The 13,759-nt window shown below is 45.6% G+C and overlaps 1 protein-coding gene across 4 annotated transcripts in view; it reads right to left on the bottom strand.

Moving 5' to 3' along the window:
• Nucleotides 1-288: 288 nt before the first annotated feature.
• ALS2CL (ALS2 C-terminal like) overlaps nucleotides 289-13,759 on the bottom strand; it is a 66,659-nt gene continuing 53,188 nt past the window's right edge. For all 4 annotated transcript variants that reach the window (XM_032778905.1, XM_032778906.1, XM_032778907.2 and 1 more), the window contains exons 17-26: nucleotides 12,371-12,544; nucleotides 11,336-11,429; nucleotides 9,760-9,917; nucleotides 7,326-7,394; nucleotides 6,542-6,715; nucleotides 5,839-5,881; nucleotides 4,724-4,785; nucleotides 4,178-4,327; nucleotides 2,449-2,545; nucleotides 289-1,838 (exon numbers count right to left, since the gene is read on the bottom strand). In XM_032778905.1, coding sequence (XP_032634796.1) covers nucleotides 1,764-1,838; nucleotides 2,449-2,545; nucleotides 4,178-4,327; nucleotides 4,724-4,785; nucleotides 5,839-5,881; nucleotides 6,542-6,715; nucleotides 7,326-7,394; nucleotides 9,760-9,917; nucleotides 11,336-11,429; nucleotides 12,371-12,544 — 1,096 coding nt within the window. In that variant the 3' untranslated portion in view covers nucleotides 289-1,763. The remainder of the gene's footprint in view (nucleotides 1,839-2,448; nucleotides 2,546-4,177; nucleotides 4,328-4,723; nucleotides 4,786-5,838; nucleotides 5,882-6,541; nucleotides 6,716-7,325; nucleotides 7,395-9,759; nucleotides 9,918-11,335; nucleotides 11,430-12,370; nucleotides 12,545-13,759) is intronic.

The following is a 13,759-nucleotide window of genomic DNA, read 5'->3' as shown; positions in this document are numbered from 1 at the left end:
TTGATTACACTGGTACTGAGTAGGATCAGTTTTCTCCATATCTATTAATTATAGAGGGGTGTTGATGATGGGTGCAAGAAAGAGACTCTTAAGGTTGCACTCTAGAAACCTTTAATCTGCAAACGGAGTCCCTCCATACTTCTGCTCCAGCATGAAAATTAAGTCAGAGGATCTACTGGTTTTTGCAAAACAAAAAGTTGGATTCTGATCAGAAGAATACAGCAGCAGCAATGAAACAGAACACAGACGGGTCGAGAAATCCTTTAAATAATTTTGGGAGGCCTTCCGTTTAAAACAAAAGGTAACAGCTTTATTTAAATACAAAAGTTACTGTAAAAAAACACACAGCCCCAAATCAATATATTAACAATTGCATCCAGTGTACTCTTTAAAACATACTTGTGATAATTAGGTGCACTCTATAGTTTTATGTAGTTACAATATCAGCCTGGCCCATATCTTAAAAAAACATAAGTTAAAACCCACTGTTAAATTACTCTAAATTCTATAGCTTTTGTTCTCATATGAACCCCAGACAGACATCCATATTTAGTGTATTCAGTTTGAGTGCAACATTTAGATACAGTTTACCTTTTTAATTAAAAAAACCACCACAGAAATAATAGGGTCAGAGTCTGTCTTATTTACAACCCATTGAGTCAGTAGGGTAGAATGTCAGCACCTAAAGACCATTTTAAGTAGATCCCGGCTTTTCCACAGGACCCATAGTGCAGAACCACATTTGTTTTTGATTAAATTGCTTTGCAGCGTTTCAGAGGTCTTACAGTGCAAGGCAATTCTAGTTCCCCTGGTGCCATGTATGCCAGGTGAACGGAGTGGCCCTGATCTGCAACAAGGCATGGAAGTTTACACAGTAACATCCCTGAGATTGAAGGATTCAGCAGGGTGTAAAAATGTTGATAATTTACAATTGAAGTAGTCTAAAAATCAAGTTAGTCAATAGCAGCTTTAAAATGCGACAGTGATGGCGCAGAGGGGATTTGGCTTGGCATGTCTAGCAAGGACAATGGGGCAAGATTCGTCACTCCGCATCTCCACTTCTCCGGGAAGAGGTTATTGGGGGGGAAATGGAAAAGAATTGCCTCTCTCTGTGCAGCTGATTCCATCAGACAGGACCATGCAGGCAAAGCAGATTAGTCACACTTTGGTTTTAAGGTTTTTTATAAAAACATCCACCCCAGGATATTTTGGCCTTGCAAAATAAATGCAAAACAACAAAACAGGAGGAAGTTAAATGAGGTCATGGAGCAGAGGCAGACTTGTAAAATGCAGAAAAATAGGATTAATCTGCAGGGTGGGAAGTTTTTGGCAAAGGCCACAAAAATGGTTTATTCTGAAAAATGGAAGCAGGGGTTTGCACAGAACACTAGCTGAAAATTGAAGATTTAACATCAATATCCAGCTGTGATTGTTATAGTTGGGCTGTAATTTTATGCATGATATCATAAAAACCAGATTTTGCTTTATTCATGTCAGAGCAGTGCAGGGCTATGTTTTGTCAAAGGCAAAAGATGTTAGAGAGGTTGAGGAGGGATCTTGCTCCTTGTAGACTGCAAGCATCACCACAAGTCCAGACACTAGCTGTTTTGTACTTTAAAAAAAGCCTGGGTCTAGAAAAAAACAAACAAACATTCTTCCCATTAGAAAGTGAACTAGAACAGCAGTGACTCAATTCCCTTCTCATCTCCTAACAGTGTACAGTCATCAAAGTGCATGAACAAGATGTCTCTTGATTGTGAAGGTCAAGGATCACGTGACACATACCAGCTCTCCCTTTGATGCAGCCTCATATCTTTTTGAATGTGCTCGTAACACGACTGGAGAAGAAAGAGCAGAATCAGTAAGGAGAAGTGTGCGTGTTCACTTGATAGAAATCTTTTGGACAAAATTATGGTCTCATGAATGTACACAGAGGTCAGAACATCTCCCTAAAACAAACAGACTAGAACTGGAAGCTACAAAGAAGCACATTAAACATGTCCACTCTGGGGCTGGTCAACAGGGCAAGGAGGGAAAATTGTTTAATTACCAACATCTACACATCAAATTAACGTACAGACCATGGTCCACCAACACTTCTCTGGCAGCAATAATAGCCAACTACTCCTGTGATCTGTGCAACTCACCCTGATGGCTGATCAGTCAATGCTCCAGGAGCAGACCTCCCCCCACAGGATTCCTGGCAGTGTGAGAGGAAGTTCTTTCAGACCCCAGTTTTGAGGAGAAAAACCAAAATAACCCAATTCAGCCCCATGCATGTGAGCAGGAACCACCTTAATCTGATACAATAGCTGCCAGCCAGCTATCACAGTAAAGCTACTGTCACAGCTTCTTTGGTCAAGAGGGCCATTACTTAATAGTTTCTTACTATTTAAGCAAGACTTGCCTGCTACAATCTAACTTAATTGTTACAAACCTCTTCCTTACCTCCAGTGCTGTTAACAGAAAGTCATACATCCCTCCTTCATTGGTAGGGTCCATCAAATCTCTGATCAGATGTATCTCAGCTCCTAGATGTTGTATTCTAGAGAACAAAAATAGTGGCCATCCTTCGAATGAATCTTCAGACATGAATACCTTGGATTTAGCATGCACCTTCCCAGTGATGATCCAATAATCAGGGTCTAGTGAGAGAACTGGGATAAGAACCCAGTTCTAATTCACAGAACCAATTTCCTCTGTGGCCTTGAGCTAGTGGAGTCTGATTTCTGGAGGCGCAAAGCACCTGATATTTGGATGTTCAGAACCTAAGAAAATTCGAGCCCTTAACATTTGTGCCTCAGTTTCCCCATCTGCACTTGGGGGACAATGCTCATCGTACCCACTTCAGGTGGGGGCAGCCTTATCAAATGTATGATCCTGTTTTTTTCCATCTCTAGGTCTCAGGACCAGAATCTGAGGTTCCCAAAACTTCTTGCTTTTGCAGCACACAGCACAATAGGGACCTGTAGCGTAACCAGGAAGCACAGACATGTGCAAAGAGTGGAGAGAGTTCACTCGCAAACCTCACAGAAAAGTGCAGCTCCATTCTTACCAAATCTGAACTGGTTCATTCAGCGCTGATGAAGACAGCGCAGGCAACAAGTGTCTCTTTACAGAAAACTAGTAATTTAAGACTTATTTCTATATCGATAAAGCTTAATTTCTAGGCATTTCAGTGACACTTACCAGAGACAGAATCCCTCAGAGCCATGAATTAGACCATAACACCCCAGTAAAGTAGGAAGTAGATCTATTTTACAGATTGGAACAGAGTCCCAGAAAGAATTGGACTGCGCAAAGTCACACAAGAACTCAACTCAGTTCTCCTCATCTCTAGTCTGGTGCCATAACTACAGCAGTCTTCTTCGGGCTCTTTCGTACCAGTAATTGTTGCTACTGAAGGCATGGGCTCTGAGGGTGAGCAGAAGGCCTTTTCCATCTGCAATGCAGTACGAGTTTTCAGTTGCATACAGAGACACTTCATAATTACAGTTGGTCAAAGCCTTTCATTTGTCAAAGTTTTCCTCTCACAACTGAATTTTTCTGTTTGGAAATGCTGTCAGTGCCTCATGGGAGTTGTAGTTCACATGCTTCATGCTCCCATTCTCCTCTATAGGTCAGGCTCCCTGGTCAGACTACATCTGCCATAATGCACCATGGTGTTCCCTCTTGGAGAGGGAGGTTGTCCATCATGCAAAAATGTAGTCCAGCCAGGGAACCCAGCCCATACAGGAGAGGGACATGAGGTAACTGAACTACAACTCCCATGAGGCACTGCATCTCCACATCTAAGTTTCAGGATGTTGGCCAAAACATTTTCTATGGAAAATTTTGATTTTTTTTCCCAGTGTAAAAATAGACTTCACAAAATACTTCATTTAATCAACCCCCAAATTTCCCATAAAAACAGTTTCAGCCAACCCTAGTCCTAACGGAGCGTCTGTAATGCCAACAGACCCCAGCCGTTACAGGGACCTTTGGAGCTTAGTGCAGGAGCTAAAATCCAACTAGCTGTTAGCTAACACTGTAGCGCAGACTCATTTTATCTCTTTGTGGTCTCAGTGCCACCAGATGGGACAGAACAGCACACCCGGAAGGTGTGTGGGTTACACACACACACAAGAGATACTCTGCTTTATATTAGCAGTGGTAAACATGAAGCTCTCTCTCTTACCTGGCCCGCGATACAACATACATCAACAGCGGCAAGAGGTCATCCATTGGGAGTTTATAGTCCCTCTCCACTACTCGTGACACAGTGCTCTCTATCTCCTCATAGGTCTTCTGAAGGATCTCCAGCTTTTCCCGGGGGTCCACAGTAGTGCTGCCAACATAAAGATACACTGAGAAAGAAGCCCAGTGCTACCCAGCTAAGAAGCGAGAAGTGGCATTATGGAGATACCTCAAAGCAGAGTAAGAGTGTAAGTCTTTTGAATGGATAAGGCCAGTTGCCTTAACTAAGACAAGGCTTATAAGGGCTGTCAATCCTCAAGCTTCATGATATAAAGGGATCACCAGGATGAGGTCAGGAAGGTCTCTCTCCATTGTGTCATTGCACAAATAGAGCTTATGTCTTCTCAAGCTCTCAGCATTAGTCACTCGCCTTGTGTCTATGCTAATATTTTTCAAGAAGGCTCTCCCCTAGGACTAGCATAGACTGAGAGGACTAGTCATCCGACCCTGCTTAGGCATGAGTAAAACATCGCAGAAGCCCACTTACATCAACTTTTGCAGACATTCCGTAGCAGAAAGGAAGCACTTGTCTTTGATAAGAGAACGTCTCTGAAAGGTAGATAAGCGTTTGCATTAGTACGCATGTAGTTGTGGCCGTGTCAGTCCCAGGATACTAGCAACACAAGGTGGAGGGGAGGTCATATCTTTTGCTGGACCAATGTCTGTTGGCGAAAGAGACAAGCTTTCGAGCCACGGAGAGCTGTCTGTGCTGGTACAGACATCTGGGAAGCTTAAGATGTCTTTGAAACCCCATGATTCAGCAAAGCACATATTATAGAATAATTTCTATAGATTGCTGCTGATGATGAAGTCCTCTGGGAGGAAAGGCAATCTATTCACTAATGAAATGCAACGACCCATGGAGCAGACATTGCAACATGACCTGACCCCAGCAGGACCCGACCCTGCGTGTGGTGATCAGAGTGCTGCGGGGGTGAGGGGGGGGAAGGGAGGGCACAGTGACTGGTCAGCACACTCACTCTGCAGTGCACAGTGCCAGATGGCAACAAACAGCAGGAGCGGGGCATGCAGGCACCAGCCTGACCCTGTGGGCAGAAGGCAGCTGGAGAATGACTGTGGGCACAGGGAGCCCCCACCAGGCCAAGCCCCAAGGTCAGGTCAGTTCTGAAGACAACTCTCAGGTCAGCTGTGCTTGGCTCAGGTTTGGGTCCAGGCTGGATTTTAACATTTGGACCAAGCAAACCTCTAGAGTGAAATGCAGATGTTTAGCATCATGCAGCAACCCTGTGCAACCATTTAGGACAGGAAGGAAATTAGTACTTAGCACTGGAGTATCTATGAACTGTCATAATACAGATAAATTCCTGCAACAGAGTGGAAACACTTTCTACTTATAGAAGTTTTATTGATAATACTGGAAGTCTATTGTCCATATCTTTTGTGTATCCGGCATCTATTGGATCCAATGCGCTAGTGTCCATGATCTGCTACTGGTGTGTTATTTGAAGCATATCTAAATACAAAGGCCCAGATTTTCACTTGATGTAATTTGGCCTGGCCCCATTAGTTTAAGCGCTTTCACTGTAGTTGGAGAAGCTACTCCAGTTTACTCTGAGGACCCATCCCAGCACTGCTACTTACCTGATTGGTCGTTAGGGTGAGATCTTTGAGGGGCCACAGGTGTCTGAAATGAGATGGAAGACAGAGCAGTTACTTCATGCAGATCTACCCCATCCCCATGTCAGAGTCTAAACTCTTACTCACCCATTCGCCCTGACCAAGAGCAAGGGTTTGTGGAATCACCACCATGGACATAGACTTATGAGTTCTGATTTTCCACTCTAGCACTGGCCTGGAACCAGTAACAGTTGGATTAACTGAACCAAAAGGAACAACCTCATTTTAAGAACCGGTTGTGATAGAGTGGAGAGTCAGGCTTATGCCACAGCATGTTGCTCCTTTCAATTCTGAATCACCATTCTCCATATGCTGCTGTGGGATCTTTCAAATCTGAAGTAAACCATTCACTTGGTAAAGCAACTGGAAAGATCTCTTGCTCAAGAGAGACATCCAGAAAGGAAGGGAACAAGATCAGCATGGGAAATTAAAGTCCTGGCCTTTTAAGAGTACTCCTGAGCTGTAAGAAAGTACTGTATATTATAGGAACTCCATCAAGGAATTGACATTGCTGCTCAGGAAGAGTTTAAGCACTAAGACTTATAATGGGTCCTAGAACCATAGGGTCCATTGGCGAGTTCTTGCTTCCCACCCCCATCAGAACTTTTCCCTGCAGAGAGCGTTCTCCCAGCTGTTTTGAGGATTCATTCAGTCCTGTGTTACTCACTTCTGTACATCCAGGAATTCTAGCAGCTTAATGTCAGGAAATAAACTCAGGTCCACAATCCCCTGGCAGTAGAGATCGTCTTCCTTCTCATGATAGAGCATGTACAGCATGAAGAGCTCCGGATAGAAACAGGGCAGGATCAGAGGCAGAATCACTCCGTATGCATTCAGGTCACTGAGTTAGAGAGGAAAGCAAGAGATGAGCCCTACTGATTGTTGATGTCTGTCTGTTAAAGGTTGTGTCCACAGAGGACATAAGTTAAGGCTCAATATATAACACCTTAAAAGATGTGTCCATCTTTCTCCTCACTCCCATCTTCCTAGAGTCCAATGCTGCAACTGGATAATTTTGCAACCAATATAGGATAGAGCATTTGTAGGAGTTAAGATCAGAGTAATAAGATCACAAGCTGCAGGACACGGTCTACAGAGGTCAGGAAGGAATCATTCATCCCTTCTGCCCCACATAAAGCAATGCTCAACCAGGTGACTCATTTAGGTGTTGGGACAGGTTTTATTTCCTCTGATGTTTTAGAGCTGTCTCTCCTTCAGTGGTTTCTGAGCTCATATTCAATGTCAGAACTAACATGGCATCTAGTCCCTAAGGTAGGAACGAGTGAAAATGTGTTAGCACAGTTTTCCACCTAAGTGCAGCTACACCAGCTATTTGGATTTATTGCCACAACCAAAGGCTGGGAAAGAGGATGGTCTCCATGCCCAGTGTTTCTTCAGAAGAGGTAAAACAGACATGGATTTAAAACCAAATGACCATTAATCCCAGCCACCTTTTCTCTCCATCTTCTGTCTTTGCCAGCGGTTGGCCTTTCTGCTCCAAGGCCAGATGTAGTAAACCCCTGAAAGGCAAGTAGAAGATTTAGCATCTCATTTTCAAGGGTAACTCAGTCATTTACTAAATTAGCATTAGCCAGATCTTCCCTCCCTACAAAACTGGCAGCTATAACAGTAACAGTACAGGAGAGAACAGATTACTTAGTGCATTCAAAATGAGTGGGTACTTTGTTGAAGGTGGAATGACTTGTTCTAGAGAATTATTTTAGCTCTCTGGACTAGGGGCACCCATACTTTGCACAGAAACCCGTGCTGGGGAAGGATTTAATACCTGAAGATACTCTGTAGGCTTAAGTGTCAGCTCCCAACAGATGAATATATTATATTGCTAGAATGAGTTTCCATATCACCAGCATCCATAAAGAATCCAGCTAGAAAAGGATTAAGTCTCTAGAAGAGACAACATAACATAAGAACGGCTATACTGGGTCAGACCAGTGGTCCATCTAGACCAGTATCCTGTCTTCTGACGGTGGCCAATGATAAGTGCTTCTGAGGGAACAGACAGAACAATGCAACCATTGAGTGATCCATCCCCTCTCGTCCACTCCCAACTTCTGGCGAACAGAGGCTAGGACACTGAGAGCATGGGGTTGCATCTCTGCCCATCTTGACTAATAGCCAGTGATGGACCCATCCTCCATGCACTTATCTAGTTTTTTGAACCCACTGTACTTTTGGCCTTCACATCATCCCCTGGCAAAAAAGTTCCACAGGTTGATTGTGCATTGTGTGAAGCACTGCCTTACATTTGTTTTAAACCTGTTGCCTATTCATTTCACTGGTGACCTCTAGTTCTTGTTATTTACCCTTTCTCATAACATTTCCCTTATTCACTTTCTCCACATCGGTTAAGATTTTATAGACCTCCATCATAACCCCCTTAGTAGCCTCTCTTCCAAGCTGAAAACTCCCAGTCTTTTTAATCTCTCCTCATACGGAAACTCATTTTAGTTGCCCTTTTCTGAACCTTTTCCAATTCCACTTCAGTGCTTTCCCAAGGCACTTTAATGCTATCTAAAGCGATCCCATGTGAGGTACTGCTACAGTGGAAAGTGCAACTCCTGTCTTAGATCAGCAATAGCTCTGTGTTTCCCTAGACAGTATATGGGCTCAAGGAATAAGATGCCCCAAAGCTTCTCGCTCTGGACAATTCCTCAGTTCACCTGTCAGCCTAACAGGTCCATTGCAAAAGAGACACATTTAAAGTGCAGTTCTACTCTGAAAGGCAACCGAGGGTACATCTTCACTACCGGCCGGATCGGCGGGTAGCAATTGATTTCTCGGGGATCGATATATCACGTCTCATCTAGACGCGATATATCGATCCCCAAACGAGCTCCTGTCGACTCCGGAACTCTACCAACGCGAACGGCGGTAGCAGAGTCGACAGGGGGAACCGCGGACGTCGATCCCGTGCCGTGAGGACGGTAGGTAACTCGATCTAAGATACTTCGACTTCAGCTACGCTATTCACGTAGCTGAAGTTACGTATCTTAGATTGATCCCCTCCCCTAGTGTAGACCAGCCCTAAAAATGGCACCGTGGGACGCCTGTCTCAATATATGTCCTAAGCCAAATCGGTTCCATGTACAGTTAGAGGGTTTTCAAGTGGCCAGCCCTGGATACAGCCAACCAAGGTTGTTCCTCCTCACCCATCACCAGTAAGCAAGGTTCTGAAGACGAAGTTAGGCCATTTTCTGTTCAGTGCGTTCACACAGCCCTAACAGAGTGGATCTTAGTAAGCCAGCCTGCTGATGCACAAGGAGGAACAGAATCCAACCCATTCGCAAGTTGTGTTGGCTCTGCCAGTTGCACAGGAGTAAAAGACAAAAAACTGCGTTTCTGAAGGCATTAGGGTGAAGAGATACACCCTCAAACACACAAAACAGATCGGTTGATTAAGACAGAGCTATTTTTTCCCCCCATAGCCATTTTTCACAATAGTACTTCCTTCAGCTATAGTTCATGAGACTTCATGGGGGAAGATTACCCCACATCTGCCCACTATGGCATTTCTCACCCCTTCCTCTGAAGTATCTGTTGCCGGTCACTGCCAGAGACAAGAAATTGTCTAGATGGACCATGCATCTGATCCAGGCTGGCAAGTCCTATGTTGCTAAGATTGTATATGGAGTAAAAGGGAAGAAGTTTACCTAGGTACTACACTGATGAGGGTCATCGGCATGAACACCTAAAGAGAGAAACCTCGGAAGTAAGCTTTTTGATGGAAAGAAAGTGGATTGCATCAAAGTACTAGATGCAGTAATCCAGGGCCAAGCCCCCGAAGGAATGAATTCGATTGCCTATCTAGCAAGTGTTTCCCACTAGCATACAATTGCATGGAAGCCAATTACACACTGGACTTACTGGTAAAACTCCCATATTTTCTTGGCATAGTACTTGACCTCCTCTTGGGCCATGTTCAGTAGGTGTTTGTTTGCCCCGATCCCAGAGTATGTAGCCTGAAAAGCGAACGTCAGGGCCTTCAACAGCTTTCCTAGCGGGTGCAGGGAAGACTTAAAAGCCTGCAAGACAGTGGAGGAAAGTTCTGCATTTAAGGGTTGGATTGCCAGGGTGTGTCCCCCCTTCAGACTGGCAGGGGAGGACCTTCAAAACCAAACCGTAGATTAGGCAGTAAGACAGTTCAGCCTAGGGAAGATGAGCCAGTGGCCTTGGTACATATCCAGGCAAATTCCCAAGGGACGTAGCCTCCTTGTAGGTGGAGCCACCCAGCTCGATTCATAGACTATAGGACTGGAAGGGACCTCGAGAGGTCATCGAGTCCAGTCCCCTGCCCTCATGGCAGGACCAATTACTGTCTAGACCATCCCTGATAGACATTTATCTAATCTACTCTTAAATATCTCCAGAGAGGGGGATTCCACAACCTCCCTAGGCAATTTATTGCAGTGTTTAACTACCCTGACAGTTAGGAACTTTTTCCTAATGTCCAACCTAGATCTCCCTTGCTGCAGTTTAAGCCCATTGCTTCTTGTTCTATCATTAGAAGCTAAGGTGAACAAGTTTTCTCCCTCCTCCTGATGACACCTTTTAGATACCTGATCTCTAGGTAGGGCCTTCATATAGCCTGGCAGGATACCGTTTAGGTCCATATCCTACTGGAAAATGCAGCTATTCTTTTGACCCAATCCTGCTCGCACTGAAGGGTAGCAATTGGTGCCTCTTGGCACCATGGCTATACAAACAGCATTTTGCCATTGACTTTCAGTGGGAAGCAAGGTCAGGCTCTCTCAGCAGAGGGCAAGGGATGGAGGAGACTGAACTGGGCTGGTCCTTCCAGCACAACAGTAGACTTGTACTGCCACTGCCTGTGCTGGGATTTTAGATGTGAAGCTTCAGTCTCCAAGGCAGCCCAGCTAACCCTTTTCTTCACCAGCACCACAGCTCGCACAGCACTCAGAAGAGAAAACTCTGTCTCTTACTGGCTGCGGATTGGTTAGAGTTCCTGGTTTTCCCAGTCGCTGGAGAAAAGAGTGGTTGTTTCAGGGGGAGCTACATAAGAAGGGGTCTCTAAGTACTACTTAAGGCATGGCCGGGTTTATGTCTTCACACTCAGCTCTCAGGTTGCAGGGACTCAGCAGCCAGCGAGCTGAATTTTACTTGAAGGGGAGGAAAAATAACAGAGTGATCATAAGCCTCTGGAATGTGTCTGCACCTGACAGCAGCCACAGGAGCGAATTGTCACCTCGTCCTTCCTGTCCCACCCCCACCTCAGCTCTTCTGTTTAGGACCCTCACTTATGTTACACTAGCTCCGTCCCAGCTCAGTGTAGATCCAGTGGCACTTCACCTGCATGGACAGTTTGCAGGACTGGAGCCCTAATGCGTTCTACGGGACAGGGACCACGTTCCTTTTGTGTGCTGGGCTCCTCACATTTCTGGGTGCTCCAGAGCCTCGGCGCACAGTGCATTTTGAGGGGTACCTTTTGTAAATAACACTGGAGCGACTCCACCTCCCGATGCTGAACTAGTTCTTCAAGGACATCTTCTATCTTCCCAGAGACATCCTCTGGCCCCCTGCGAGGGAGGAAAACAAGTACAAGGGTGATGAAGGAGTTGTTGTTGTTGTTCAGCCCTTGCGCTCTGTGTAATCATGTGTTACCCTTCCGAGTCGGTAGCCCTTGGCACAGTATGAACAGATTCATAAGGCAGAGGAGAGTCAACTCCCACCCTTTGTGTTCATGGTCTCTCTCAATGACTCTCTTCCCAGATAACTCCATGTAAATGAAGTAATTTTTCCACCTTTCCCATTCCCTCTGAAGCATAGTTTAATTGCTAAGCCATTCTTAGGGGGCTTAAAGCAGCCATTGAGGCACCAGGATCCCTCCCAATACCATATCCTGCAGGCTATAAGATGAGCTTGACCAGCTGAATCTCTCGAATTCTCTCCCCCGAGAAGCACCGTTGTGTTTGGTGAACACCGGCATTGGACAGTACAAGCTTCACAGTCGACATGAGCAAGTGCCAGGTTCTAGCCTGCCGGAACACACCTGCCCCAGAGCAGCAACGCCACCCACAGACAGGCTCGCAGGAGTGACTGAACAACCCAAGGTCAAGACTTGAACCCAAAAATTGAATGCACTAGCCCAGGAGTTGGCAACCTTTCAGAAGTGCTGTGCCGAGTCTTCATTTATTCACTCTAAATAAGGTTTTGAGTGCCAGTCATACATTTTAATGTTTTTAGAAGGTCTCTTTCTATAAGTCTAGAATATATAATTAAAATATTGTTGTATGTAAAGTAAATAAGGTGTTTTTTTTTAAAATGTTTAAGAAGCTTCATTTAAAAATTAAATTAAAATGCAGAGCCCCTGGACCGGTGGCCAGGACCCAGGCACTGTTGAGTGCCACTGAAAATCAGCTCACGTGCTGCCTTTGCCATGCGTGCCATGCATTGCCTACCCGTGCACTAGCCCACTGCACCACCACTCCCCTCTGCACTGGCACAAGCCTGTTGTCACCTTAGGCAGAAGAGGTACTCCTGAGACTTGCGCAACTCCTTGCTTGTCTGTATATGGAACCCGGTGAAGGACTCCTCCATTTCTTCTTTGCAGCCAGAGTGGAGGAAATCCAGGAACTGGTCATAGATACCCTGCCATCTCTTCTCCACCGGGAACTCATCAAGACCCAGCTGACTGCACAACAAAGATGAAGTTATGCCTCGCTTCCATCCCCACACCTACATTGCCACCGACCGCCCCTTCTAATCATCTCATGAACGCATTTTCTCCCGCCCTAGCCACCAGCACAAACACCACTGGGGCAGAGAAATTTAGGAGCATCCTAGAGGATGTAACAAGGAGCAAAGTTCAGCAGAGGTCAACTTAGAATTATTCTGCTGGCAATGAGGTGCATTTGGCCAGGGGGTCCCAAAGCCTGGGGCATGGACTAGTGGTGGTCTAGGGTAGATTAGGCATGTGTTGTGCGCTCTCCTTGCTCACAGCTACTTCTGCAGAAATAGAGGCTCTTCGCTTAAGAGCCTCAGGAAGCAGCTGGTAACAGAGCCAGGCCAGCTACCTCTGCTAGTAGCTGCAGCTACACAAGCAGAGGAAACAGGATTGGCTCATGTGGCATGGAGGCACCAGCCAGAAATGGAGAGGAAGCATCCTGGGGAGAAGGAAATGATGTAGCTGGGCTGCATGTCCAGGAATTCATATCAGGGGAAGGCTGGCAAAATTCCAACTGCTGCCGTAATTCATGGGTTATATCAAGAGAAGTCAGCTTGGGAACCGTGTGGCCGAGACTGATCCAGAACTTCCCTGCTGCAATGTGCATCACCCAGCTGACTCGGCCACTCCCAGTTCGGTTGCAATGGCTACATATGGGTCTCCCCGATGGAGAGGGAGATTGTGGGCATCTCACACCCCTCTCCAGAGGACTCTGCTGCTGGGGGCCTTGCAACAGGTTCTGTGTTGTAGGAATCCAGCCATTGGGTTCAAGTCAGAATTACTTTTGCCTGCTTTCATGTTGTCACCTGTGAGAGAGCGACTGCTGCTTAGGAAAATAGAGCTCTGACCACTCAGTAAGATATTTCAGCCTACCCACAGTGCTTCCTAATTTGAGCTAGCAATGCCCTGCTAAGCAATTCACATGCTGTCGCTCTGTCCTTGGATCACTGTCCCTTCTAACTCCTTACCACATCTGGCAGTACACTACAAGCCTGAGCATCAAGAATATTGGACCTCTCCCTCTTTTTTGTGAATGATAGACATGTAGCGGGCAGAGTGGGGGAGGGACTGTCATAAACAGAGAGCTAAGGGTTAATGTTTCTTTTACCTGTAAAGGGTTAACAAAGGGAACCAAACACCTGACCAGAGGACCAATCAGGAAACAAGATTTTTCAAATCTCA

Source organism: Chelonoidis abingdonii, chromosome 2 (genome assembly GCF_003597395.2).
Source record: "Chelonoidis abingdonii isolate Lonesome George chromosome 2, CheloAbing_2.0, whole genome shotgun sequence".
Classification (NCBI taxonomy): Eukaryota; Metazoa; Chordata; order Testudines; family Testudinidae; genus Chelonoidis; species Chelonoidis abingdonii.
The sequence above is the reverse complement of the archived record's forward strand: the minus strand, read 5'-3'. Positions and strand labels throughout refer to the sequence as shown.